Genomic DNA, 15,940 nt, shown 5'->3' with positions numbered 1-15,940 from the left:
AATGCGGCGTAAAAAGCAACAAAATTGGCAGTTAATTTAAATGGAATGTGTAAAATAAACAATAACAAAGAAATTCCAGAATTAAATCAAATTAAAATATTGTGCTGAAAAACTAGCAAAAATAATACGGCAGTGCAGAAGAGCAGGCAGAAATATTTTCATATAATTATTATGGCTAATTAATATTTATTAACCGGTCCGTGCTCACATCCTTGTCCATAAGCCTTGCCAATTCCCTGGCATTAGGTCAGAAGTCATGGCTAATGATGCGACCTCTTCTAAGCGGCTTAATTCCCCTCTCTTCACCCCATTTTGCCCAGCCTTTGATAGTTAAGCACGGGCAGTGGGGATTCTTGAACTCCTGAATTCTTGAATGGAACAATTCAACTCAGTGGGGGGAGCTACTTAAAAGTTGAACCGTACGAAACTACTTGCAGCCAATTGCCCCCGAAAGCGGGAATTGTGCGTCGTTCTTCGAGGGAAGCGAACGAATACAAATACATCGGGAAGCTTACTCTGCGATGGCATAATCCCTTTAAAAAATAAAATGAAATATTTTTGCACAAAAAAGGGATATAACCATACTGGTTGGTTAAAAAACAGTTGCTTGGTTAGTTATTAATAGACAATATGCTTAAGAGAATGTGTGTTTTGAAATGACTTACTATATAAGGCCAACCTATTGTATATGTATGATAAACACGCCTCATGTCTCATTCCAGACAAAAAAGTGAGTGCCATTCGACCTTTTGTAACCATTGCGAGAGTAAAAAGGCGAAATTAATAATAATAAATTTATTGCACGTTTATTTAAAAGTCATAAGGCCAATTACATGAAAAAGGTTTTTTGTTCTTTGGCCTTAATTAAGAAATTGCCAATGCGGAAAATAATAATTATAAGTAAGCCGAGAACCGTAACGTTCAAAAGGATACATTTTCCACTCACCCTTGCTCGGTCACTCTTTGGAGAAATTAAATGTGGCCGAGAAAATAAATAAAATTGAAGTACAAAAACGGGAAAAACCTGGTGAAGACCTGGAAAAATCTCATGCAATTATTTTTATACCCGTTACTCGTAGAGTAAATGGGTATACTAGATTCAGATTTAAGATTAAGCATACAGATTCTAAAGACAAAGACGCAGCGCAAGTTTGTTGACTTATGTTGCCACGCCCACAAGCCGCCCAAAGCTGCCACGCCCACACTTGTGCAAAATATTTTGAATTTTTTTTATATTTGTATTAGTTTTGTAAACTTCTACCGATTTGCAATTTGCCATGCCCACACTTTTGAACAATTTTTAAACTTTTTCTCATTTTATTCACCAATATATATCGATATCCCAGAAAAATTATGAAATTTCGCGTTCGAATTCACACTAGCTGAGTAACGGGTATCTAATAGTCGGGGAACTCGACTATAGCATTATCTCTTGTTTTATTTTGCGTTCAATGTTTTCCTTGCTTTGCGATTTTTATTTTTCTCTGACAATAATTTATTTATCATTTTGGCGAAGGCTTAAAGCAAGAAGGGTATATATCAAACAGTTTGCAAATTAAATTCAATTTGAATATAAAACAATTTATAGTCAATATGATATATCGAAGCTGTGTTCTTGATCTTTTTGGAATTGAGTTTAAAATGTAATGGTTCTTCTTCATTAATGTAATTATAAGCAATTACTTTTTGAAAGGTCCTTTTATAGGGAATTTTAATTCATCGCTGACGATTTTGAAAAGAACAAAATATTTAAATAGCGTAGTCAAAATGTTGAATCATCGAATACAAATAAATGACAGTCGTAGTTCTGCTTTTCACTAGTTTTCATCTCTTTTGTTAATTTCAAGGCGACATTAGGGAAATTGTTAGATTTTTAAGAAATGTGTCTACTTGACACCGCTTACTTACATAATTAGTACTTAGATTTTTCATTGGCTATACATAATTTATTTCGGTCTCGTAGCCTTATGTTTGATTTTTCTAGTAACGTTAATAAGAGGTTATCGGTTAAAAAAAGAGCTTGGATTTATTTTTCAGCGTTAATTATTTCTCCCATGAAAGTGTAGCTTTAATCCACTTTTCGTTTTGCTGACACAGTTCCATTCAGTTGCTTATGTACAGATTCGCTTAACACATTTCACATTCCGTATCGTACCGTCTCTTTCGCGCCGTTCCAGCAGCTGTCCCTTTCTTGTGCAACTGTTTTATTTTTCATTTGCTGAAACGCTTTCAATTGTTATTTGGTGTTGTTTATCCGTTGGTATTTTCAAGTAATTTTTTACGCATTTCTGTGGCTGCTTTGCGCCTCATTTTTCACGCCTGTTCATGTGCCTGTGTTCGTTCTGTGCGTGTGTGTGTTACGCAGCTTAAATGTTTTTGTCACTTCCTTTTGCAACATTTGCCATTTTTTTCGAGCTGTGGGCTGCTTTCAGTTGCTGCTTTCCTGAATTTACAGCACTTAAATTGTAAATAATACCGATTTGGTTAGCTCAGCGCGAAGGAGACGTCAACAGCGTCGTGCGAAAGGGACGAAAAGTGAAAAATCTCGGTGCTCACTTTTCGAGTGTGTAATGGCCAAAGCCACTTGCCTTTGTCAACAAATTTGCTCATGTGACTTCCCCCTTTACCACCTTAAACCGCATTTTCAAGGTCCACCAATTCGTTTTAATGTATTTTTAAATTATGTTTAATTCGATTATTGAGTGAGCGCCCAAAATAATAAATATATTGCTCGAGTGGTAAATACAAACTTTCCCTGGCAGAGTTATTTTCCAACTTAGATGAAAAATGAGCGTTTCACTTCAGAGTGATAAGTTCCTTTCCCTCCCAATTGCTTTTTCCTGTTCGATAATGAAATTTGTCCTTTTCAATTTCTGCGTTTTTAAGCCCTTTAAATTGTTTGGCAATGAGCGTGCAAATATTGCATATCGCAATTTTAAACTTATTCGGCTTCAAAAGAGATGAACTGTGAAGCAAACCCCAATAATGAAAAACAATATTTCATCCATTTAACAAATAGAAAACATTATAAATAAAATCACTTTCTATATTGAAACACTCTTACTGTGTTGTAAGCATTTCTTTGTGTAGGATTTCGCAATACCAGGAAAAACTCAGCACAAAAGTCCAGTAATATATACATATTTTTGCCGCTTGTGCAATAGTGTGCTAATAAAATGAAAGTATTTTTTGTTTTTTAGATAAGCTTGTTGGCAGATTTTTCATCGCACACCAAAAGCAATTATGCAACGCGCTTGGCAACGGCCAACAAAAAAAAAAAGAAAAAAAATCAATCAAGAAAGTAAAATCAATGTCACAATCAAGTTGCGTAAATAAAGCTCAGCATCTGCTCGGGAGCTTTCAAAAAGTGGACAAAATTAAATCGATTGGCATTTTCAATTCCCGTTGTTTTTACGGCTTATTTCATAAAGTTTACATCGGCGTTTACATAATGCAGGCAATATACACTGTTTTCGAAACACGTTTTTCACCGCCCGTCGAGCATTGAAGAAAGTGAAATCGAAAAAAGAAACTTAACCAGTAATCGCGATGCTGTAATGCCCAAATGTACGGACTGGTCTCTAGAGAATATATTAATTCAAGAGTGCGGGTTAAATATGAAAGCAAAAGTTGACCATGAAATCTATGCGGAAAAGACTCGTCAGGATCTGCATATTCATGAAGTTCATCTCGCAGATATTTTCGATATGCGAGCTACACTGCGGAAAACGCATCCTAAGCTTAAATGGCCAATTTCGACTTGGCACTTGTCTATATGTTTGATTTCTGTACAGGTTCTGAAAATGAAACAAGAGTATCTTGATTCATGACAGTGCGATTTGTTACGTTCTTACTTTATTTATTGAAGTTTGTCCTTAGATCTTTAGAATAAGTCTACGGCACTAGCGGTTTTTTTGTTGTGTATGTAAATGTCTGCCGATGGCTGCCTTACTTGCTGGATTGCTAATTAGCATGAGCGACTAGCCAAGCGAGAGCGGCAAAGTTGCCGCTAATCAAGTTGGAGGTCAGTTCGACAGTTGTCGTCTGTCAGTTGGCAGACATTTTATTACGCAACTGGGAAGACTGAAGTCGCCCCAAGCTGGATGCCCAGCCAACCAGTTTCCCGGGACAGGACAACTGACCTTGCGAGCCGACGGGGTGAAAACCAGTTGGAAACCCACCTAAATCGTACAGGAAGCGAAGCTCCCAATCGAAGTAGTCAGTTTTTCATTTAAAGCACTAAACTCGGACTCTCTGATTTCTTTCACTCGCAGCACGAAGCACAGTAACAAAATTTGCAAAAAAAAAAAACAGATACAGAAACATATATATATGTTTGTATTTATATATGGCGAATGCGGAAACTATACATATCCCGGTGGATTGGTCGTCGTCGTGCCCCAAACTTACCATTAGCACCAGCTATAACTAGCAGCACGGTCACTAGACACTGCCGCAACATCTTGATTACGGCTGCGTGTACGGATCGAAGTATATATATACCGATTCCGGAACGAGATATAAGGAGAGTGTATGAGAGAGGAAGATCGGGGCGGGCGAGTAAAAGCGAGACGTCCGCAACGCGCAAATGCAAACCGCCAACTGATCGAGACGCCTGGTCGAGAAATTGCAAGAAGCCAACGCGCCGCCACTCTCCACCAACTCTTTGGACAATTTCGGCCCAAAACCACTCGATCGAGCTCAGCGACTGCTCAGCGACTCACTGGCTCAAAGTAGGTGAGAGGAAAAAGGTTCGAGAAGTGACAGGCCATACCAAATAGTACTCTGACCTACCAAGACCGCGCTTGGAGTCATGAAAAGAATAAAATATATGTAAATGCCAGAGTACACGTTGGATTTCTAGGAAGATTTTCATCGTTGTTCAGCACATGGCAACATATAAGTAAAAATAAACCTAAAGATTAGAGGGGTTAATCTTTGCGCTACTTGGGCTTATTATAATTATTTTTACCCATGAACTGGTAATTTATCAAAGCTAAAATCGAAAATCAAAAAAACGTTCCGCATCCACAGCTGCCATCGACATTTTAATTGTCAGCAAATGGGTCAGAAAGGCTTTATCCTTCCTGCAACGGCTATCAAAATTATGTTACATGGCCAAAAAAGATTAAGTGCTTAATACTAAAACAGCTTATTCGGTGCGGTCCCATATAATAATTTCTGTGATTATTATACCCGTTACTCGTATAATAAAAGGGTATACTAGATTATTTGAAAAGTATGTAACAGGTAGAAGGAACCGTTTCCGACCAAATAAAGTATACATAAAGATCTGGCCCTGTCCGTGAGTCCGTACAGAAACTATAAAAGCTATAATGTTAAGACTAAGCATGCCGCTTCCAGAGGCATAGATGCAGCGCACGTTTATTTCCCACAAACCGCACAAAACTGACATACCTACACTTTGAAATATGTTTTGATATTTTTGGATTTTTTGATTTGTCTTGTAAATTTCTATAATTTTGCAATGGCTTTTTGCCACGCCCACTCTTACGCCAACAAACCGCCCAAAACTACCACGCCACACTTTTGAAAAATGTTTTGAGTTTTCTGTGTTTTATTGTTTGTCTTGCCGATTTCTATCGGTATACCAAAAACACTTTGGCCACGTCCCTCCTTTCACCTACAAAACGTACAAAACGGTCACGCCCCCACTTTTGAACAATTTTAAAATTTTTCTCATTTTATTCTCCAATATCGATTGATACCCAGAAAAATGATGAAGTATCGCGTTCGTATTTTCATTAGTTGAGTAACGGGTATCTAATAGTCGGGGCACTCTCTTATTGTGATTTACGGTTGCAAAAATTCGTCCACAGGAGGCATAGAAAAAGAAGAACTGAAGTAAATTGGCATACATTTACTTGGTAAAAACCGACCTAGGTTCCGCATCACTTGAAACAACCAGCACCGATGTCTGATGGGTGCGGCCCCCTGAACGATGGATCGATCGGATGCTATATTGCTCGCTAACTCTTCAAACAATCTCAGTCTCGGTCTCAATTCACTTTCGTTTGAACTGGTTGTTGGATGATTCAACTCGACTCACTTTTGCTCGGTTTGGTTCGAGTCAAGTCGAATCTAGTGAATTCGAAAACGAAACAAAAGCCGGTTTTGGGAGGCGGCGATGTCTGCGCATGCGTGCGCATTTCAATGAGCCGCGGGCAAGACATCTGCCTGTCGATGTGTGAGTGTGGCGGCGACTGGGACCGATTTCGAATTATGCATATTGGCCATCCCATTATGCTGGCCATCCATATGCATGACAGCTAATCAAGGAATCTGCCCAATCAGCCGCCGCAGGAAACAAGTTATCGGTATTTTCAATTGTCGGCCACGTTCGCATATTAATCAAATGCTAATCGCAAATTACTGTTATCAGATATATGTGTGGAGTCCCTGAGAGGAAGATATTAAAATCCAAGTCACATCGGCGGGCGTGAGAGAATAGAATATATACCGACACCGTGGGTCTTATTGCATCATTAAATGTCGAGAAACGTACACGGAAAAAATATTGTGCATATATCTAAAATCTTTCAATTTAATTCTACATCTTACATTTTATTGGATATTTACTCAAGGAAACAGCAAAAAGCCCAAGGATGCGATGCGGATAGTACTTTTCTATATTACTTTTAAAATTAAATTACTTAAAAAACTTTAAAAAACGGAATTAATCTATTTCTGAATTTGAATGCGCTCATCATCTTACTGAATGTTGAAGTGGATAATACTCTTTTTATTTCTGGGTCCCAGAATTATGAGTTCAATTTGAATCCGACGATTATATAGTTCGATTGGAAATCTTTGGCACGATAGAACCAAAAATTAACATATGTTTAAAAAATGAAACCCTCTGCAACCATATTGAAATCAGTCATTTCTTACACCAAATAGAAATAAATTAGATAAAATCTTATATGTCTTTTTTAAATTACCTCATGCAAAATCAAAGTTCAAATTGTTATAGTTCCTTGCAAAGAGAAATTGTTATTTAATTGTATTGTTAGACAGGGGCATATCAGTTTTAGAATACATAGCAGTTATCTGCTGATTTTCAAATATAAAAATTAGGATTTAACTCTGACGAGTTAAAGTACTTTTTCACTCTGTAAAGTACTTTTTTGGCTTCATTATGTCGGACTGCACAAGTGAAGGGCATTTGACTCGATTCGATTCTAGATTTCTAAAAATTCTTTTAAAACGCGACTGAGAAAGAAACCAGCTTACCGAATTTTAATTTGGTTTTTATGCCGTGAAGATTCTCCCTCGAATGACAACAACAAAATTTCATAATGGTTGGAAAATTATCCATTATTGTACATCTGTATACTATATATAAATATAAAAATTTAACAACTGATATTCTCATAATACTACTTCTATAAGACAACATAAAAAAAGTTTATTAATCAACCTTGAAATTCAAACTAAGGAAAGTGTTTTTGGAAACAATAGACTAACTGGTCGAATCTAATTAAGAAATAAATGAGAAAAATCTAAAAGTATACCTCTGATATTCTATTAATTCTACATCTAAATGTAGAAATTAAATTAATTAGCCAACCTTTAAATATAAACTGGGGTAAATAAATGTATTGTAACAATCAACAAACTGGTCATGGTATTTTTATGTATACCTGAATATACATAGACTTGCATACAAACGAACATTAAATTTCAGTTAAAATGTCAATAGAACTTGAATAAATTTCCATTTTTATACCGGTTACTCGTAGAGTAAAAGGGTATGCTAGATTCGTTAAAAAATATGTAACAGGTAGAATGAAGCGTTTCAGCGTTTGATTTTAAACTGTAATGAGCTTACAAAAATGTGTGGCACCGACTGCTCGTCATTTTGATTGATCTCTATACTCTCACGATCTTTTGTGGCGTTATTATCACTCCGCGTATCTCGACCGAATTGCTCTTCTGGCTTGCTTGCGATTCCATATATATTTCTGATCAGGAGCAATAGCCGAGTCGATCTGGCCACTACAATCTCAGGAACTATTCAAGCTAATAAATTTCTATCGTTTTCCCTAAACAATTTTTTGCACGCCCACTCAATTTTTAATTTTCTTGTTAGTATTTTTTTGCAGCTTCTACCGATATACAAAAAAGCATTTTAATTTCTCTTTCACACATACAGCTAAAATATAGCATCTCTTGTTTGTTTGTTATTTCGTGGTATTTTAATTCGACTTAAGTTCGCCTCTGTTTGTTTCGTTTGATACACGGACGAAAATTTAAAAAGAAAAATTGAAACTCAGATTAGGCAACCAAAAAATATTTGATATCTTTTAGGGATTATGCAAAAAAGCTCAACAGCAACTATATGAGAACTACATTCTTTAAGTTTAAAGTGTGATAATCAATTTATTGAGGGCATTTATGACAGGGAAAGTTTTCAACCTCGTTGTTCTGTCCAGCGAGGTGAAGTTTCTCCGAATACTAAACGAATACACGGATATTTTTGGACTCTTTGAATTTGCATTCGTTTTCGGTAAAATAATGTGAATTTTCGTTGACTCCCAAAAACTACATTCCTAAGAGTGGGAAAGAATAGGATTTCACGCCAGCCTGCATACACTAACTGTGACAGAAAGTTTTGTTGTTTGCTTTTTTTATGAATATTTAGTCACACTCATTGAAGTCCTTGTTGACAGTACGTTTCAGGGATATAGGGCAAGTTCTCTAGTTATATAACCATTTTATTTACCTTGCTTCAGAGTATTATGCCAAAGGGCTTAAAACATAGAAGAAAGCTAAGATGGAATGACATTTATAACAACATGCAATGCCTTACACTTTTGTCTGGAACTGTATATGCGTGTGAGCTGCGAACAATTTTTGGCCATTTAAACCAATAAATATGTAAATTTTTCATAAATTTAATTAAATTCACTCACAAAGAGCTGCGTCGCCGCTAACTGCAGCGAAAGTTGGCCCTCCCCCTTTTTCCACCCGGACCCGGGTGCTAAAATAGTGGCAGCAGAAAGGAGAAGAAATGAAAAAGTATTTTTTTGCTGGGATCCATGGCTGAGTAGTTTCGGTGAATGCGAGGGAATAAAAGTTGGCAAATGTATGCAAATATCTATCGCAGGCTCTGAGTGGAGCGGATCCCGCTTTTTGAGTTCCGAGTCTGCAGGTGCCATATGCTTGACGGACGGTTAAGACGGCGCAGGGGAGTGTGGGTAGGGTTGAGCGGAACACTCGCAAAAAAATCGCCATGCGTAAATATATTGTAATACAAATTTATATTGCATTTATTTTTACGTAACTAAAGTTGATATTTTATAGACACACAAATAAATTGAAAAAAAAATCTCGGATTTGCTCCACGTAACGACGGCTAAATTAATTTCTCATAACTTTTTCCCGAGTGGTATGATTCCCATTTTGACATTTAGATAATGTTATGTCAAAAACCTATGCTTTTACAACAGCTCTGAGTATTCCCGCCTAGACATATAGCTATTATGAGCGTATGTAGCCGTTGGGTGTGCATGATGACAAGATCATGTACTTATAAAACTTAATTATGAAAAAAAAAACTACTAAAATGTTGGTTATCAAAATAAAATATATCTACAAATGCCGATCAAGCCACAAGACAGAACTGGACTGAAATTAAAAAGTATTTATTTCCGTGTATTGCGCAGTCTGGAGCAAAGTTTGGAAAGTTTTCTGGGGGCCTTGCCGATGCCGATGATAAATGAGAATTGTCAGAGAATTTAGCGATTTTGACAAACAAAGAAGATGGCAAAGAAGCGGATGAACTTTCATACTTTTGTTTATGCCAGCGGACAACAAAAGACGATGAAAATGCAAGTGAGCGGACAAGGGAATTAGAACAAGAGAGAATGCTATAGTCGAGTTCCGCGACTATCAGATACCCGTTACTCAGCTAGTGGAAATGCGAATTCGAAATTTCATTATTTTTTTCGGATATCGATAGATATTGGGGCATAAAATGAGAAAAATTTTAAAAATTTTGAAAATGTGACCGTAACCGTTTTGGGCGGCTTGTAGGTGAAAGTAGGGGCGTGGCCACAGTGTTTTTGGTATACAGATACAAATTGACAAGACAAACAATATGAAGAAAACAAATCCAAACATTTTTCAAAAGTGTGGGCGTGGCAGTTATGGGCGGCTTTAGGGCGTTAGAGTGGTAGATAGAAATTTACAAGACTAAAAAAATATGAAAAAATGTCATCATGTTTTTAAAAGTGTCTCAACCTTCTAGCCTTTAAAGTACCTCAGACCTCGACGTTCATAAGAGCATACAGACAGACGGACATGGCCAGATCGACTAGGCTATTGATCCAGATAGAAGGCTTGCGAAACTGGAGGTCACGAAACTGTGGTCCTTTATTTTGGACCTAAGACTTCTTCAATTTTCCACCGATTTAGCCCTTTTGTTTGCTCGAATAACCAACGTAATCTACTGCCCAAAATTCAATTTGGTGTACCATAATTAATTGTCAAGACAAATAAGAAAACGATAAACAAGCAATACATTTTTGAAAAGTAAGAGCGTGGATGTTTTTTGTGGCGGACGATATCGAAAGTACGAAAAGCTACAATCTTGATACACGAACAAAAAATTTAAGTTTAAGAACGGATAATGGATTTAAAAACGAACGTTTTTCATTCATGTACCTACATTTGATGAGAGAAAGTCTGAAAAAATGATTTAAGAGCTATAAATGTACTGATTTAAGTATGGGAAACAGATACATAAATTAAATACTTGTCCTGAACACGACCAATTTGAATTTAAATTCACTGATCTAGTTTTATAAATTTACAACTAAGGCATGAAGAACATATATTCTAAGAAAGGAATTGTACCCATTTTAGAAGTTTTTGCAGTGTCAACTTAACTCTATTATAGAAAGCTTCCTAGCGTTTCCAAGCTCGAAAGTGTTTTTAAGAGTTAAATACTAAGATTTCTTGACATATCACAAAGGAATTTTCAGCATGCGCAATAAAAATACTTCTAGATAGTAGTCACTACTCAAATATTAACCTGTTGATCAACCGACATTTAACATAGTCCGAAAACCTTTGATTTAATAAACTTCAAAAGAGTTAGTTCCGCGCGTTAATTAAGTTTGTTTCGTTTTGTAAAGTTGTAACAAGTACTAAAAAATGTTGATCAAATACAAATTTTGAAAATACTAGCTTCGAATTGACAGCTAGTGTGTGTGGGGGTTTTAAATTGTTTAAAATTATTTTCCCATCCTTTTGCTCAACCTAAAATCGCATACACCAAAGGTATTTTATTGGACCACATTTGTCTATTGCAGTTGCATAATGTACCAGGAAGTGGTGTTTGGCTTTAAAAAACCGAACAGACAGGGGTGGCTGGTGTACATATTATACTAGCTTCCCCTTGTTTAACAATAATTAAGCTTTAGCGAACTTTACACATGTTGATGTTTCGTTGACGATCCATTAATAACGGAAGACTAGACCATTATTTCATTACTTTACAAGATGACTTCATTCTTTCCGTTTTATTTCTCTTACTAACTTAACTTTAATTTCTTCATTTTTTTTACTTTAAATTTAAAAGTAAATTTGAATAAAAGCTACGTTCCTTGATCGACTAGAATAATATCAAAATATGAAAATATATAAAATATATTTGTTCATTTTCACGATTTAGGGTACTCACCTATCGAGACGTATTTCCAGCATTAGTGAAGCCAATAGATAATAATGTCCATAGATAATAATTAACACTAAAAGAGAAGAAAACCTTAATTAATACTAAAATTATTGATCTGCAACTATTTGTGGCTGCCAATCGCAGCCATATCAGCTCAAAATTCCAGTGGATTCGCCCGTCGACTTAATCTGTTTCGCGGCTGGCAATGCCGTCTTTCGTACTCCTCACAGCTAACTAATTCGCATACCCTATGCTATGCGAGGCAGGCGGATTGTTTGGGCTACTTGGCGCGAATGTAATCTGTCGTGATTGTGAGCGGTAGTGGGCGTAGTTACAGCCGCCATCAGGGGCGTGGTAGCCCGTTCCAAGAAGCTCGCGGTTGCCTCATACTCATCCACAATTTCCAAGGGTTATATCACTAGTTTTCAATAACTTCAGACGTATGCCTGATCACTGGGGCGGGCGAAAATGAAGTGAGCGAGCGCCGTTTGTAAATCTGCCTGCGTGGCCAACTTTGCTTCCAGGAATTTACGTTGGAAGTGCAAGAACGAAAAGTAACGGGGATATGGCGTGATATCTTCGTTTTCTCGCTGCTTACATTGACGTTCGTTCGACATTTTGGTCGCAACTGAAGATCTTGTGTGAACGAGAGGGTAGATGAGCGACGAAGGGAAACTGACCTTGAATATTCTGGTACTCAGCCGCTCTCTCAGTAATATTGGCGAACATGCATGAGATATGAGCCTTTTTGATTTCAAATATTAATTTGAATTAATTTGACTCCTAAATTAATTATTAATTTGACTCCTTTTTCTAGATTCGCTGAAAAGTATGTAACAGGTAGAAGGATCATCGAGATCTCAGGAACTATAAAAGCTAGAAGGTTGAGATTCTACCCATTTTGTCACGCATACTCTAACGGCTCAAAACTGCCACGCCCATAAGAAAAAAAAACTTTTTCCCACGCCCACTTCAACGTACTAAAGCCGCCCATACCTGCCATGCACAAACACATTTTTGAAATTTTGAAATATATCCAATTTGTTGGATATATGTATTCTCATAATTTTATTAGTTTTGTAAATTTTTGACACGCCCACTCCAACGCCCTGAAACCGCCCAAAAATGCCATGATCACGCGTTTGAAAAATGTTTAGATTTTTCTGTGTAATATTGTTTGTCTTGTCATTTGTATGCTGCATGCCTAAAACACTGGCCACGCCCCTCCTTTCGCATACAATCCGCCCAAAACAGTCTCGCCCACACTTTCACACTAGATACACGGGTATCTGATACTCGGGGAACTCGACTATAGCATTCTCTCTTGTTCAACTCGAATATTATCGAATTTTGTTTTGTCTTTTATAGACGATGCATCAGATAATATTTGATCACCTACATTTCGTAGTCGAAGTAATTGTTCTTTAGCGTATTTTGATCTAAACAAGATCGCACTTCCCATTCTTTATACTCTAAGTCTTTTAGAAATAAATAAATAAATTTCTTATTTATTTATTAGAGATGATAGTATAGTTTATAAAACTAACATGAGTGTAAAATAGTACTAGCTACAAGGCCCATGACTATGTGCATCTATATTTATATACAATGTCACACATGTCTCCTACATAAATGGTGAACTGTGTATAAAAGTAGTCATTTTTAAATAACATTTATTCAAGCGATTTAAAAAATAGTTGACGGAATTATCATTTTCCTCGAATAGAAGAAATGCTTTCGTATAATAAAAATATCCAGCGTTATTATTTCATTTTTATTTAACATAAAAGTACGTTTTCTAAACGCCGACGCCATCAAGGATATCCATGCATCAAATGAAAGCAAAAACGGTTACTCTTTTTATTCATTATTATTTATTTATTACGATTCACCAAAAACGACTGTTTCTCACAAATAAATCTAAATACAAGGCATCCGCCAACGGAATCGACTACGTTTACAAACATGAAAATATCAATTTTTAAGGTATAACTTAGAGAATATATTTTGTCAACTAATTCATCTAAAAAATCATCGATATGTGGAAGCGGGTAGTTGTCCTTTAGCAGTGCTTTGTTGAGCTTCCTATAATCGATGCATAATCTAGTGTTACATATGATATTTTCTTTTTTACTAAGACTATAGGAGATGCAAATTTTGAAATGCTTGGTCTTATTATTCGTTTTTTTAAATATACGTCTAGTAATTGTTGAAGCTTTTCTTTTTCCGTACACTCGAGTGTGCGCTCGTATGACAATCTTCGAGGATTGCTACTGAAAGGTATCGCATCCTCTAGGCCAAGCTTCATTTCTGTTCTTGTGATCGGATGTTCAGGCCTAACTGTACTTACATAATTGTTTTCAACTATCTTTACAAACCTGCGTTGTGCCTAATAAGAAACCAAAGACATTAGAATAACAAGATGCGTAACGCCATACGATTTTTTGGCACGCGATTTTTGGCCGTGGCTCTAGAGGTGGCTCCAGGCTCTCTCGAGTTTTTGTTCGAGAGAGAAAGCAAACAGCTCTTTTCTACGCATACAGTGATAGCAGACAACTGTATGTGTGTACACGTATGCTCATGCATTGTAAATTTGGCAGAATATGCCCTTCACCTTAGAAGTTCGTTGACTTTAAATCTATATTATTTTTTAACAATTGGCACCATGCGAAAAATTCTTGTTTTGCATTGCCTTAACGTTATTATTATTTAAATAAAGCTTAGAAATAGTAATAGCCGAATCTATCTATGTATCTATCACAAAATAAATTTCGAAAATAACTTTATATTAGAACACTTGTCATTAGGGTATTCAGCTTGCAACGTAAGAAAAATTAATAAGGCAGTGATTGTTGAGTGCTTGTGTCCGCACTTCGTGCCTTCAGATATGACTTTTGCAATAAACTGTTTTCATATTTTTATTTATTTTATTAATTTTTATTTTCTACTACGTATTATTTTTATGAAATATTTATTTCTCAATGTAATGTCTTCTCTTTGGAAAATTTATGTTTCAAATTACAGTAGTTATAATAATTTCCTTTGTATTTGCTTTAATTATTTAGTATACTTATTAAGTCATTTGACTTAATATGATGTATGTAAATGAACCATTTTTATTATTTAAAATGCGCATTATATTCAGCTTTTAGCTTAATTTTTTTTTATCTATATTAATTATTATTTTAGTTCATCATATTGCTACGAAATTGGCCAAAACTCCAAACATGAAAATTCGTTTCTTCGATCAGAATTGATTTCGGCCCGAAAATCGTCTTCTAGCACAAGTACGCACACATATACACGTTCTCGTCTTTTGTTTTTACTCACACAAGCAAGCAAATTCTATTTTAAGATTTCTTATGCTCTCAGCGTAAGCGAGCGGAAAGAGAGCAAATTTGGCCTTCACCAAAAAAGTTGCTGCATAGTGCCAAACCAAAGACACTAGAATAATTCTAGACACTAGAGTATTCTAGTGTCTTTGGCCAAACCAATGTATGGCCGTTACGCATCTTGTTATTCTAGTGTCTTTGGTTAAAATCAGTGCAAGTTTGTTGACCCATGTTTAAACGCCCACAAGCCGGCCAGAATTGCTGCGGCCAAACTTTTGAAAAATGTTTTGATATTTTTTCATATTTATATTAGTCTTGTAAATTTCTATCGACTTGCCAAAAAACTTTTTGTCACTCTCACTTTAACGCCCAAGCCTACCAACCCCACGCTTTTTAACAATTTGTATTTTTTTTAAATTTTATTCGCCAATATCTATCGAAATCCCAGAAAAATTATGAAATTTCGCGTTGGAATTTCCACTAGCTGAGTACCTGGAAGTCGACTATAGCAGTCTCTCTTGTTTTGAAATACATACAATAATTTTTTCTAGCATATGTACGCACATACATCGTACAAATGTGAGAAACAAAATAATAACAATATATGTAAATTTTTTACACTGCCAGACGCTATATTTTTGATCGCCATAGTAAGAAGGGCAAGCTGGATTTAAACAAACCGTACTTAGAATTTTCACTTCAGCATTTCAGTTGCTTTATTGCGCTTCTGTTAAATTGCTCTATCAATTTTTTAATCGTCAAAATCGTAGGTGTCTTCCTGGAAATTTATCGACGGCTTTCAGGTTTGTATTTTGAAAGTAAGTAGTATCGGAACGAGTTCCGAAATAATTTCACTTCCCACTGGGAAATGTTGGATTTTTCACACTAGCGTAAATATCCTTCC

General features: G+C 36.0%; 1 protein-coding gene and 1 long non-coding RNA gene across 2 annotated transcripts in view; both read right to left on the bottom strand.

The window, feature by feature from the left end:
- LOC117147785 overlaps positions 1-4,462 on the bottom strand; it is a 44,416-nt gene extending 39,954 nt beyond the window's left edge. Inside the window, exon 1 of the mRNA XM_033314828.1 lies at positions 4,411-4,462. Within this exon, the coding sequence (XP_033170719.1) occupies positions 4,411-4,462 (52 nt within the window). The remainder of the gene's footprint in view (positions 1-4,410) is intronic.
- Positions 4,463-11,535: 7,073 nt separating this feature from the next.
- On the bottom strand, positions 11,536-12,194 carry LOC117147786. Its single transcript, XR_004459867.1, has 3 exons — positions 11,952-12,194; positions 11,711-11,777; positions 11,536-11,641 (listed from the first exon to the last, which is right to left on the bottom strand). It is a non-coding gene; the product is annotated as an uncharacterized LOC117147786 (long non-coding RNA).
- Between the last annotated feature and the right edge of the window lie 3,746 nt (positions 12,195-15,940).

The sequence above is a fragment of the Drosophila mauritiana genome, chromosome X (assembly GCF_004382145.1).
Source record: "Drosophila mauritiana strain mau12 chromosome X, ASM438214v1, whole genome shotgun sequence".
Taxonomy (NCBI): Eukaryota; Metazoa; Arthropoda; class Insecta; order Diptera; family Drosophilidae; genus Drosophila; species Drosophila mauritiana.
The sequence above is the reverse complement of the archived record's forward strand: the minus strand, read 5'-3'. Positions and strand labels throughout refer to the sequence as shown.